This window comes from Mesoplodon bidens, assembly GCF_964165515.1.
Source record: "Mesoplodon bidens genome assembly, chromosome: 2".
Taxonomy (NCBI): Eukaryota; Metazoa; Chordata; class Mammalia; order Artiodactyla; family Ziphiidae; genus Mesoplodon; species Mesoplodon bidens.
Window position 1 is genome coordinate 133,779,475 of NC_138177.1, and position 13,509 is coordinate 133,792,983.

The window sequence follows — 13,509 nt, forward strand, 5'->3', positions numbered from 1 at the left end:
GCTTGCGGAATCTTAGTTCCCTGACCAGGGATCAAACCTGTGCTCCCTGCAATGGAAGCATGGAGTCCTAACCCAAGGTGGAGCAATCTTGACTAGAAATAGAAAGCTGAGGAACTTGCCTCAAAGCTGCATGTGCACAGCAAGTTCATTTTTACTTTATATGTTTTTTAGAAGGGATAAATTTTTACATGTGACTAGACATTAATCAGTAAAATTTACAAATCATTCTGATTATCATGGACAGTCTATATAATATGAACTCATTACTGTATTAAGTAGCTTCAAATTTCTAAACTACTTTTTTTTTTTTTGCGGTACGCGGGCCGCTCACTGTTGTGGCCTGTCCCGTTGGGGAGCACAGGCTCCTGACGCGCAGGCTCAGCGGCCGTAGCTCACAGGCCCAGCCGCTCCGCGGCATGTAGGATCTTCCCGGACCGGGGCACGAACCTGCGTCCCCTGCATCGGCAGGCGGACTCTCAACCACTGCGCCACCAGGGAAGCCCTAAACTACTTTTTAAAAACTCAATTTAGTATTTAACATTTTCTTCAATGTAAAACTAAGCAGAAACAGCTGATAAGTTTTAAAATGGCCCACTTTCACTTTGAACACTGCTAAATAATGAAGGGTAGTATTTTTATTTATAATGCCAGAAATTTGTAATTCTAGTGAAATTTACCACAAACAATATTGAGATAAAAGTTTGTAATCACTGTACCATCTGATTTTAACATTTAGGACCTTGAAAGATACACTGTGAGAAAATAATATAGATATTCAGAATACCCATTAATGATTCCTTTCAATAAAAAATATTATCTTTTGATAAAATCAAGATGACTGTCAATCACAGGCCAAAAAAAAAAAAGAAAACTACCCCCAAAAACGTTGATTTAGGAGCTTTTTAAAATAAAGCAGAGTGAGTGTATATTAACAGTTATAGAAAAAAACATTTTTAGCTATACTTAAATTCTGGTCATGGAAACATATATCCTAGTAACCCATGTTATAAAATTACATTTCAAGCCATACAATTTAAATTGTATAAAACCAAAATTAAATCAAAGGTCAACTTACTCGATCTGCTAATCCTCCAGGAACTATAGTCCTCACAACTACACCACTCGATTTTCCTCCAACTATTCCAAAACCTAATCCAGAGCCATCATTAATGAGCTCAACATCTTCAATATGGCCCCAACGAACCTACAAATTAATAGCAAGTAAGAAGCAAAGTGTTAGCAAAGCATATACATTCATTGCTTACCACTACAGTAATTACTAAGGTAACAGGTAGACAAAAAATTTAATATTCATACAATTAATCAAGTCAACTTTTTAGAGGCTCAGAGATACGTAAAGATGATCATATGGTCCCTGCCTTTACAGATTTTATAATCCGGTAGAGAGATAAACTAAAACATAAACAATTAAGATATAAGACAGAATATTGGACCACAGGACACTGTAGCTCTAAGAGGACAGAAACACACTGTCTCATTCCCCAGTCTATGCCTGATACCTAGCACAGTGCCAAGCACCTAGTAGGAACCAATAAATATGTGTTTATCTGAATTAAAAGAGAATCATAAAATATTATAAAAATGGGAGGAATGTAGAGACAAGAGGTCAAATCCAATGAAAACTTAGGGAAAGCTTCAAGGAAAAAGTAGCATTTTAATTGCTCTACAGAGAAAAAAGACATTCAAGCAAAAGGGAAATTTAAGAGCAAAGCTAGGCTCAGATAAGTGGGAATAACTGAAGGTTTTAGAAGAGGGAACCGCAGGAACAAAGCGGTGGTTTAGAAAGATTAATCTAGCAGCAATGTGAAGCATGCGATTGTGAGGACACAGAGTGACCAGAATAATTGAAGAGACTCTGATGAAGGAGAGGAAAGGTAGGCCTAACTGAAGGTATTAGCAATAGGATTATACAAATCAGACTAAGAGACATAAGCATTTTTCCTCTAATAGCAGGCTCCATCAGAAGTATGCATTAAATTCACATAATGCGCCTGCAGAGCAAAAGTCTCCCCCTCAAGACATTAGGGCGTACTTATTACTTAGTTCTTCTATTACACTAAATTCGAAAGTGACTATGCAATGTTAAAATAACCAGAGATATTGGGACTATTTAATAAATTCACACCTGGAACAATACCTAGTATCCAGGAAGCAACAATGTTTGCTAAAAATGCCTAAATTAGGGACAGCAATGAATATTCATAGAGTATTTATTCTGCCCTAGGCACTGTGTTTAGCTCTTCACATGCATTCTCACTTAATCCTCACATCTCTGTGAACTAGAAACTGTTATTAGTTCCAAGCAACAGATGAGAAAACTGAGGTATGGAGAAGTCAAGGCATCTGCCCGGTAAGACTCACCTACGAAGTAAGAAGTGGACCTCAACCCACCTTAGCCTGACTCCAGAGCCCTTGTTCTTAACCACTATGTTAAGCAACTTCCCACTTTGTTCATTCTATTTATATGTAAATTGTGCTATATAAATATTACTGATTACAACAGGGAAAATGTCTATACGTTAGTGTTGTGACCTTGTACTGTACCCAGTCTATTTTTTCTTTTGTCCAATGAATGGAAATTAAATAAATCAGCTAGCACTTAGTGTTATAAGAAAATAAGATTTATTAGCTTGCATTTTGAAGATGCAGGTCAAAATCCGTAAAATGTTACAAAGCAAGTTTAAAGACTCCCAAAGGAACATAAACTTTTATTCTTTTAAATTGTTCAGTATACACAAAGCAAGTTTAAAGACTCCCAAAGGAACATAAACTTTTATTCTTTTAAATTGTTCAGTATACACCCTTACATGAAAAGAAGAAAAACTTCTATAATTGTGCAGTATCCATAATTTAGTCATAAACACCCAATTTAAAAAAATGTTTTGAAACAAATAACCAAATCTTAAAACTCAATAGTAAATCTCTAATAAAAACTCCCAGCTTAATTAAGTGATTACATCACCAAGGAATTCCTTCCTTCACCAAATTATACCCAATACTACAATCTGCCCCCTATATTAAATAATAATCTTAAACAAGGAGAATCATAGGACATTGAAAAAACAAAACAAAACCCCCCATAAAATATCTTGTTTAACATGCTAATGCTGCATTTGGAGATACAATCATCTTTCTTGAACTATGACAAATAAAATGACATTTTCTAAATGTCTTTACACTTCTTAAAATCAAAGGCGTAATTCAAAATTAAGTGTTTTTCCAAATTTGCAACTCACTGTTTCAGGCAGATTTGCATCAGTTAGGCTGGTAGAAGTGCTGCTTTTTGTGTGGACTGGTTCCCTGGCCACAACCAGATGCAAAGATCCAGTGGTTTGTTGTAACAATCCAATTGCTTGCTGGTGGGAAATGTTCTGATCCAGTGGTGTGTGATTAATAGCCAATATTTGGTCATTTTCCTTTAACCTTTGATCCCTTGATGAAATAAGAAAATTTTAAGTGACATAATAGCCTGACTCTTAAAATCTACTATTCAGGCAGTTTATATATTATGGTATTACTTCACTTAGTACATTTATTGAAATATTTAATTGTATAATATAAAAGAGCTCTTCAGACTGCTTTTCATTAAAGCACTTATTAACTAATTAACCAATTAAGTAGTGCATCCCTACACACACACATTTTTTTTTTTTTTGCGGTATGCGGGCCTCTCACTGTTGTGGCCTCTCCCGTTGCGGAGCACTGGCTCCGGACGTGCAGGTTCAGCGGCCATGGCTCACGGGCCCAGCCACTCGGCGGCATGTGGGATCCTCCCGGACCGGGGCACGAACCCGTGTCCCCTGCATCAGCAGGCGGACTCTCAACCACTGCGCCACCAGGGAAGCCCCACACACACACTTTAAAAGCCACATGGCTAGAAAAATAAGCAAAAACAATGTATAGGGCCCTGTTGCTAAGGTTTTGCAAGTATGGACATTGTCCTCATTGTGGCACCAAGCCTGTACTCCTGACCCCCTTCCAATCTGACTTCTGCATGTACCATACAGGGCTATACGTTCACCAATAACCTCCTCTCTAACAGATTCATCCCATCCCATCCCCGTTGTCCTTTACTTCATCCCATCCCCATTGTCCTTTACTTCCCCATTTGTCAACAGAGGCCAAACTCTCCATGAAAATCAATAGAGATTATTTCCAAATCTGTATCTGAGCCCTTCTCTCTGTCCCAATCACAAATTTCCCAACTGCTAACCAATGTAAAAAGGATTTTTAAAAGAAATTTTTAAAAGAAATTAGCAAAATCTTAAGAAAAAAAGTACTATTATAGTTAATATTTACTGAGCACTTATTATGAGCTAGGAAGTGTGCTAAATGCTTTATAGGCATTATCTCCTTTATTCCTCACAATCACCTTTTAAAGTACTTGGTTAAATTTGACCTGCAAAAAATTAAAGCAAGCTTAGCATCTTATCTAAGTAGTCTGACTCTAAACCATACTCTTTAACTTCTTAAAGTGCATACTAAGAGTAGGATTTACTCTAGTTTGCTGTATTTGACCTCATTATCTCCTATACACCCCTCCTGCTCTTCCTGTTTCTTCATTATCACCACAATTCTTTCTTATCTTTCTTTATCTCTCTTGCACCACCATCTCCTCCTTTCTATTCCCAATGTCAACCATCCAATTGAGATCCTTATCGAATACCTAAAACCTAATTTGTAAAATTCCTCAAGGTTTATTTTTCTAGGCTCTCTTCATGCTAGTATTCCCCAACTGGAAAGTATATAATGATTATCTATAGTTGTTGACCAATAAGGAGAGAGTCAAAGGAAAGTAAACAAACTCTTGTTATGACTATTTTATAAAAGAATATCTTTAACCTTCAATATAAAAAAATCTCCCTGAGAAGGGATTCATCTCAGAACAGAGAAGTCTAACTCATAAATTCAGAATTATGAAAATTCCATTATACTGTCCTTATTTTTTCTCAGGTCACAGTAGATTCAGCAAAACTTTATCATGGACCAGAATTTGGTTAACTTCTGACCTCGAGGACACAATGTAAACTTGGTTGGTATTCAAAGGTCTCTACATTTGGCCCCAAAGTACTCTTCCAACTTGGCTTCCTCCCTATATAAACCTCTTTTCCAACTATCCTGATTTACTCTTTCCCTCTCAAACATGTCTGGTATTTCCTGCTTTTGTGTAAATGGTTTTCTCCATCTCTAATGCCCTTCCACTCTGCTCAGCCAAATTCAATCCACCCTCCACGTTGCAACTGAGTGTCTCGTCTCTGTCTCTCTCTCCCTTCATCACTCACCTCATTATCATGGTGCTCTGAGCCACTTATTTATCACTTACTGAGCATCCATTTATACTAAGTATGCTGTCCACAGAGCTAACTATATCCTTCCCTGTTAGATTTTAAGTTTTCTGAGGACAGGGATTCAGACATTTTAGATTCTCCTTTGGAACTAACAAGTTGGATATTTCAATTTTTATGCCAAAATTGTGGGTGGCTCTCACAATAGACCATGTTGCATTAAAAATCTTGCTTATATATCTTTTTATGACTATTAGGAAAGGCTTGTGTTATATTAGAAAATAAGAATGATATAAAATTGCATATATTCTAAGACATTGTCTTTATAAAAAGAAAACATTCTAGGGAATTCCCTGGCTGTCTAGTGCTTAGGACTCAGCACTTTCACTGCTGTGGCCCAGGTTCAGTTCCTGGTTGGGGAATTAAGATCCCACAAGCTGCACAGCATGGCCAAAAAAAAAGAAGAAGAAAAGAAAAGAAAAGAAAAGAAAACTTTCTAGGGACTTCCCTGGTGGCACAGTGGTTAAGACTCCACGCTCCCAATGCAGTCGGCCCAGGTTCATTCCCTGGCATGGGAACTAGATCCCACATGCATGCCGCAACTAAGAGTTCACATGCCGCAACTAAGAGTTCACATTCCACAACTAAGGAACCCACCTGCTGCGACTAAGACCTGATGCAACCAAATAAAGAGACAAACAAAAAACTTTCTAGTGTATTTCCTATAGTTGTCTCAGGGTGGTCAAAGTCCAAGAGCTTTTTTTGGGGGGGGGGGTAATAATATTTCTATATTTTATATTATAGGCATGTATTATTTTCATAATGATTTTCATCATTTTGAAATATATAATTTTAAAATTGCGAATGTTGCTTGTGAACTTTTCCCTAGTCCTAAAGAAACTGCTTTTTTTTTTTTAAGAAACATTATTTTTTTAAAGGAGGAAAGAGAAAGAGTAGTTGTATTCTTTGCCAGGCAAAGAGGGAACACAGGAGGCTAGCGCCTTCAAAAACCGTGCCAAGAAACATTTTTAAATGTGACCACTACAGGACAATATCCAGGAATACCTTCCATTTTCCCATCTCCTACATTGTCCTTTCTCTAACTTCATCACCTAAATTCCTATTCACAGCTTGTTCATTAAGGGAAATTTCTTAATTAATCCCAAATGAATGTTACTCTTAAAACTTTTTAACCTTGATATTTTTTTTGCATAAGTCAGTCCTTAATTTACTCACACTCAAATTTTCTCTTTTCTGGGAATCAATCTATTTTAATCTACCTTTCCCTCTACCCAGTAGACTTCCAGAACATCTCATTTCTTTCCAGTTAGTATCTGCCTAGGAAATATAAACTCAACCCAAAATAAACAAGCTGCAGAGAAGTCTCCTGGAAAATATGATTTTGATGCATTCTAAAGTTGAATAGTATTCATTTTACTGCTACTATTACTTCTAATTTAACTCTCTCATACTATATATATAATTGAATTCAATTTAATTCAATTGAATTCCCCTTTCCATTCAAGGGGAAACCAGCTCTTGTCTCTCCATTGCAACATTCAGAAATGATGGATTTCCATGACTTTGAGAGCCAACAGGGGTTAGGCAAGCTCATAAACTAACACAGTTCTATGTGGAAAGTCCTCAGAAGAAAGGAAGACCATTTAAGATGATCTGGAAGGTCCTGCATCGCTGGCCCCTTCCTCTCTCCAGCCCCTTCTTACACTGCCTTGCACTAAGCTCCCACACCAGGTAAATACCAGACATACTCCAAAGGTGGAGTTTACCAGGGCTACCAGTAAAGCATCTATTCCTCTCCCTGACACCTTCTGCCCTCTGCGGACTCCAATGTCACCTCTCAAATTTCCCTTCAAGCATCACTGCCTATGGGAAGCCACCTGACTCCTTGGCCTTGGTCAAGGATCTTTACATACTCAAATATGAAACTCCTCTTTTTGGAAGTGCTGATCTCAATTTGTACTTACAGAACTATTAGTACAGAGTAACTGAGACATAAGAATGGACCACAGAAAGGTTGAAACATTGAAAATACACTAAAAACTACTGAATTGTACACCTTAAAATGGTGACATTTATGTCATGTGAATTATATCCCAATACTGATTTTTAAGTTCAAAAAATTAAAAAAGAAAACTTGGGCCCATCAAAGTTAAATAGGCTTTTTGTCAAGGGACTTCATAGTATTAAAGAAGCTAATATTAAGTGACTCTAAGTTCAGGTTTACCCTGGATTGTCTAGGTTTGCCAGAATAGTCCTAGTTTATACGTGCTATCTTAGTGTCATTATTAATGGCACACCCTCTCACCCTCAAAACTGTCCCAACTTGGACAGTAAATTATATGATTACCCTAAGTATGTATAACCAATCTCCAAGAACAGGAGTTTCTCAAATATAGTTGACCATTGCTATGGCTCCTCAGAACAAACTTGAGGAAATGCTACATTAGATGGTAGAATAATACAAAGTCATGAAAATCCATTATTTCTGAACTTTCAGTTGGGGAGACTATAACCCTGATCCCCATGAATGGATAATGTGAGTTCAAAAATATATTATTAACTGAGAAATTTTTTGTAATAGTTATGCTACTGCTGCTAGTTTTCTAACAGGCAACAGTAATATAATGAATACTGTGCTTTTTAAATGAGTAATAAACTAAAGATCTGAAATCAAATAGAAATAAAATACAAGTCTTGCACACAACCCTTAAAAAAATACTGCCCAGGCACAAGTGCAATGGGCTGGGGGTGGGGGTGGGGGGGTCACATAGACTTGAGAGGGATTTTCATTGACAATAAGTGAAATAATCAACAGTGTGTTATGATCACCAAAAAAGCTGTTGTAATATCAAGTTTAATAAACAATATAGGACTTCCCTGGTGGCACAGTGATTAAGAATCCGCCTGCCAATGCCAGGGACATGGGTTCGAGCCCTAGTCCGGGAAGATCCCACATGCTGCGGAGCAACTAAGCCCGTGCACCACAACTACCGAGTCTGTGCTCTAGAGCCTGCATGCCACAACTGCTGAGCCCACTCACCACAACTACTGAAACCCACGGGCCTAGAGCCCATGCTCCACAACAAGAGAAGCCACCACAATGAGAAGTCCGCACACTGCAATGAAAAGTAGCCCCCGCTTGCTGCAACTAGAGAAAGCCCGTGCGCAGCAATGAAGACCAAACACAGCCAAAAGTAAATAAATAATAAATTTAAAAAAAATTTTTAATAAATAAATAAACAATATAGTATGCAGAACGTGAATTTCAATGTGCCTATCTTATTGATCAGACCATAGCTAAAATATCACGCTCAATTGTGAGAGTGTGTGATGGAGTAGAAAGAACACTAGCTTTGCCATTGGACAGTCTTGGAATCACATCATGGTTCCAGCACTAATAGCTCTGTGACTATAGGTAAACCACTGAAACTCTGAAACTCAGCACTGTCATCTATAAAATGGACTAATGATACTACTAGCTAGACTGCTACCACAAGTATATGTGAGAATACCTGCAAAAAGCCTAAAAACTGCATAGGAAGAGAAAATGTTGCTGCTATTGTCAACTGTTTTGTATGACTTGTTTCTTATTCTCTTTATAATAATGTTTTCAGAATTGTCAGAAAAAAAATTAGCAAAACACAAAATGAACATCCTTCCTCACCTGCTAGCTATACTCCCTGGCTGTACTTCCTTCACGAAAATGTCAACTTCTCCCAGATTTTGACCTCTGAAGGCCACCACACTGAATCCAAGGCCTCCAGTTGAGGGCCGTTCTATATCTATATATTCAATTTGCCGGCCCTAATGAAGGGGGATTTAAAAAAAAAAAAAAGTCAGTGAAGTTTACATTTAACCAACACACCCTTTCTGAAGAACTGAAGTTTCTATTTTGTGAATAGCCCCAAAATAACTTCTCCTAAGTCATTTCTAGAAAACCAAATAAACTCAGCATTTCAGTAATAAATTATTTACAGAAATCCTCTCACTTGATTATTTTCAGGAGAACATAAGAGGGCACGGGCAGTGTTCTGCAACCTCAGGGAATTAGAGAGGTATTTTCACACTTCATTCACAGTATGAGATGAATTCCTAGCTGGATGAAAATTCCTGAGAAAAATGTCTTTTCCCACAGTAAATTCTAAATTACTTTGAACACGGAATTTCTCAAATTCTCTTGAAGCAAAATAAATTTTTAAATGAGGAAAATAAATTAGATTTATCAAAAATATACTAATGTTGGGCCCTAAGTCAAAAGAAGCTGCATTTTTTAGGGTTCTGTTTTTAATTCTATCATGATAAATTAATATTCCATTTTATTAGGTTAATTCAAAAGATTGCAGAAAGGCCACCATTTAAATGGGTTTATCTGTGACAAACAAGTATTTTATTACTTTGGCTAATAATTGCACTTATGACATGAAAACATCATAAATGTAATCAACTAATAAAAGCATCACATAAAAATAATTATTAGTCAAATTAAGGGTATAGAGCAGTAAGATCAAAAAAGGAATTAGGTATAGAACATTATTTAACTATTACACCTTAAACAGATTCTTTTTAACTTTCAAACTCAAGTTTCATTTTTTTGGATACTTGTTAGAAGGTATGTTGAACAAACAGAAAACTAACATCCAAAAATTCAACTGTCTATTATTTAATTTTTAATAGGTATTAAGAATAAAATGGATTACTCTTTCAAATGTTTCACTAGATTTTCCAAATTATGTTAGTTCTAACTCCCATTAATTCTTTTTTACATAAAATTTAAAATAGTTTCAAAGGAGTTACTTCACTTCTGGTAGACATATTAATTTTCCTCCTATGAGCAAAACCATAAGAATCTTTTTCCTTACAAGTGTACAGATGTGTCAATTGGAGTCAGTGTCTTGAAAACTCTCCTCACCACACACATGGATATTTTCCTTATGTAATTTTAAACAAATAAATTTCCAACACACATATTAGAAAATAGTATCAATTCCTCCTAACAGTATAAAACCACAAGCAAACAAAACACAGATTAACACATTTTAAAGGCAAAGAGAGTGAGTGTAGGTTTCTTTTTTAACCTATAATAGAAGAAATAAAACTAAATATTCCCATGACAAGATATAACTTTACCTGAGCCATCTGTTGCATGATTGAGTTAAAATCTTCATTTCCCAACTTTGGGGTCCAAGGAAATAACCCAGATACAGTCAAGTTATTAGAGGACCTATGGGCATTCCCATTAGTAATGGCACCATCCGTGAACACCAATAAACCTTTCCTAGAAAAATCAAAGTTGGCTGAACAATCTGAGGGTAGATGGCTGAGCTGTTGGAGAAAAAAAAAGAGAGAGAAAATTATCAACAGAAACCTACAGACAAAAAATATTTCTATTTATTAAATATTATTTTTGTTCATCACATGAATAATGGCATGCTAAATACATACACACGAAAGAAATAAGATACAGATACATGAACCTGTGTTTATAAGGCTATAAATTTTTTATTTAGTATTACACAAAATGTTTAATTTGTTCTCATTTCCTGCCTTCTACAATTACCTCAAGTTAATAGCATGTTCAACAGCTTATTACACTTCAGATACAGACACATTCAGTCATATAAACACGCATGTAAGACACTGAGCCCTTTTGCATTTATCTATACATTTCCATGTGGAGAGGCACAAAAGATCTGCAGGTGGTATATAACAAAAATAACTCAGTATTTATTAAATGCTTGCTATAAGCGAAGTACTATACCAAAACTCTTACGTAATATCTCATTTAATCCTTACAACAGCCCTAGGAGATATTCTTATTTCATTTCGTGAACATAAGAACTGAGGCACACAGGGATTAAGTAACTTGCCCAAGATTAGTAGCAGATGAATTTCAGAGTCACTTAAACACTAATTAAAAAAAAAATTGGGGGAAAATCCAGTAATTATGGAAAAAGGAAAACAGAAGTTAATTTTTAAAATATCATTGGCTGAAACAAGTGTCAACACAATGGAACAAAGGTAACATCAAGAACAAATCTCAACAGGACTTCATAGAAAAAATCAACACCCGTAGAAACTCTATGAAAACAATGACAGGAAAAAAATCACGGGGATTTTATACTTGAATGAATATGATATGATTATTTATATAACAACTGCAAACTATATAAACATAAAAGATTGTTATTATGATGAAGAGGCTGGTTAAGTCCACTCTTAGTCCAGTAACAGTGACTGACTTGTAGTGATCTTTCCCAATTTCTATTCCTACCAACAGCATTCACTGCTCTGATGTACTCATTCCATGATCAGAGAATACAGAAATCTAACCTTCAATATGGGGAGTGCTAAAATTCTGGTATAAATTTTGATCTAAAGACAGAAATTCACAGTAAGACATATGTGCAGAATTTAATCCTTAGTTAGTTATACAAAAATCACTTGCTAAATATTTATGGATAGGCATTTTGGTTTATCAGCAAAAAGCATTTTTTTTCCAAATTTTAATTTTCACATAACAACTCTGTTACATTAACTTCAATTACATTTAAAATTCTGCCCAAATTTAATCTATAAGATAGCTACTATTCAAGTTCAGCTTCTAGAATAGATGATTTAAAATCAATTTGCCATCCCTGACCCCAAAAGAGGACAACCAAGAGGACAGTTAAAACTCTTAATTTACGTCACTCTAAGCCGAGGTGATATGAGTCCTGTAATTTTGAAGAAAATGTTGAGAATTCTGAAAGCATCTGACCTTTACATAAATAAGTACAAAAACCATATTCCAAAGCCAAACACAAAATTTATTACCAAAATTTTTAAACTATCCATGCCAATGCTACCCACAGGTCACAAGTCCCAATACAGTCTCTTTGCTGAATTAAGAGTAGACAGGGCTTCCCTAGTGGCGCAGTGGTTTAGAGTCTGCCTGCCGATACAAGGGACACGGGTTCGTGCCCTGGTCCGGGAAGATCCCACATGCCGCGGAGCGGCTGGGCCCGTGAGCCATGGCCGCTGAGCCTGCGCGTCCGGAGCCTGTGCCCCGCAACGGGAGAGGCCACACAGTGAGAGGCCCACACACCGCAAAAAAAAAAAAAAAAAAAAAAAAAAAGGGTAGACAGTTTGCACCTATCTCTTTCTATATTTCTTTGCTGGTTTGAATATATCAATATGTAAAACCCTGATGGGTAACTTACTTGCCCCTTCAGTTGCTTGATGGACTGTTGAAGAGTGAGTATCTGGTTGAAAAGAGGGCTCTTTAGTGTCTCATAAAACATAGAGAGCTTCTCATTCTGCGAAGTGTCACCCTTCTCCTGCAATTTTATTTTCAAGCGATCAAGAACTTGCAGGACCTGCAATTTATCTTGTTTGAAGAAGGATAGTAAGAGTACAAGTTAAATCCCATCTTATATTCCATTTTTGAATAATTAATTTAGTGATAGAAATATATATCTAGTTTACCTGTAGCAGGATTTTCAGGCATTTTGAATTATTGTCTTCAATCACTTTTAAAGAAACCTAAAGAAAAAATTTTAAATAAAAAAAAAAGATTTACCATTAGTGTATACAAGTCTATAGCCCTATAGAAAAATTAAAGAAAACCTCAAGAACATTCTCCATCAAAAGACTTCACTCAGGGCTTCCCTGGTGCCACAGTGGTTAAGAATCCGCCTGCCAATACAGGGGACATGGGTTTGAGCCCTGATCCAGGAAGATCCCACATGCCGCGGAGCAACTAAGCCTGTACGCCACAACTACCAAGCCTATGCTCTACAGCCTGTGAGCCACAACTACTGAAGCCCATGTGCTGCAACTACTGAAGCCTGTGCGCCTAGAGCCCGTGCTCTGCAACGAGAAGCCACCTCAATGAGAAGCCCCTGCACCACAACAAAGAGTTGCCTCCGCTCACTGCAACCAGAGAAAGCCCAGGCACAGCAATGAGGACCCAATGCAGCCACCCCCAAAAAAAAAAACAAAAAACTTCATTCAGGAAATTCAGATTAAAAGCCACTACACAGCCACTAAGATGGCTAAAAACCAAAACAACAGATAATACTAAGCGCTGACAAAGATGTGCAGCAACTGGAATTCTGACACGTTGCTAGTAGGAATGTAAAATGGCACAAACACTTTGAATAATTGTTTGGCAGTTTTTTGAAAGTTAAAACTACACTTACTA

General features: G+C 36.7%; 1 protein-coding gene across 1 annotated transcript in view; it reads right to left on the reverse strand.

Moving 5' to 3' along the window:
- Positions 1-13,509, reverse strand: part of PATJ (PATJ crumbs cell polarity complex component) — a 348,566-nt gene extending 335,057 nt beyond the window's left edge. The window contains exons 1-6 of the mRNA XM_081223688.1: positions 12,792-13,509; positions 12,527-12,693; positions 10,455-10,649; positions 8,992-9,131; positions 3,258-3,453; positions 1,076-1,204 (exon numbers count right to left, since the gene is read on the reverse strand). Of these exons, the coding sequence (XP_081079814.1) occupies positions 1,076-1,204; positions 3,258-3,453; positions 8,992-9,131; positions 10,455-10,649; positions 12,527-12,693; positions 12,792-12,813 (849 nt within the window). The 5' untranslated portion in view covers positions 12,814-13,509. The remainder of the gene's footprint in view (positions 1-1,075; positions 1,205-3,257; positions 3,454-8,991; positions 9,132-10,454; positions 10,650-12,526; positions 12,694-12,791) is intronic.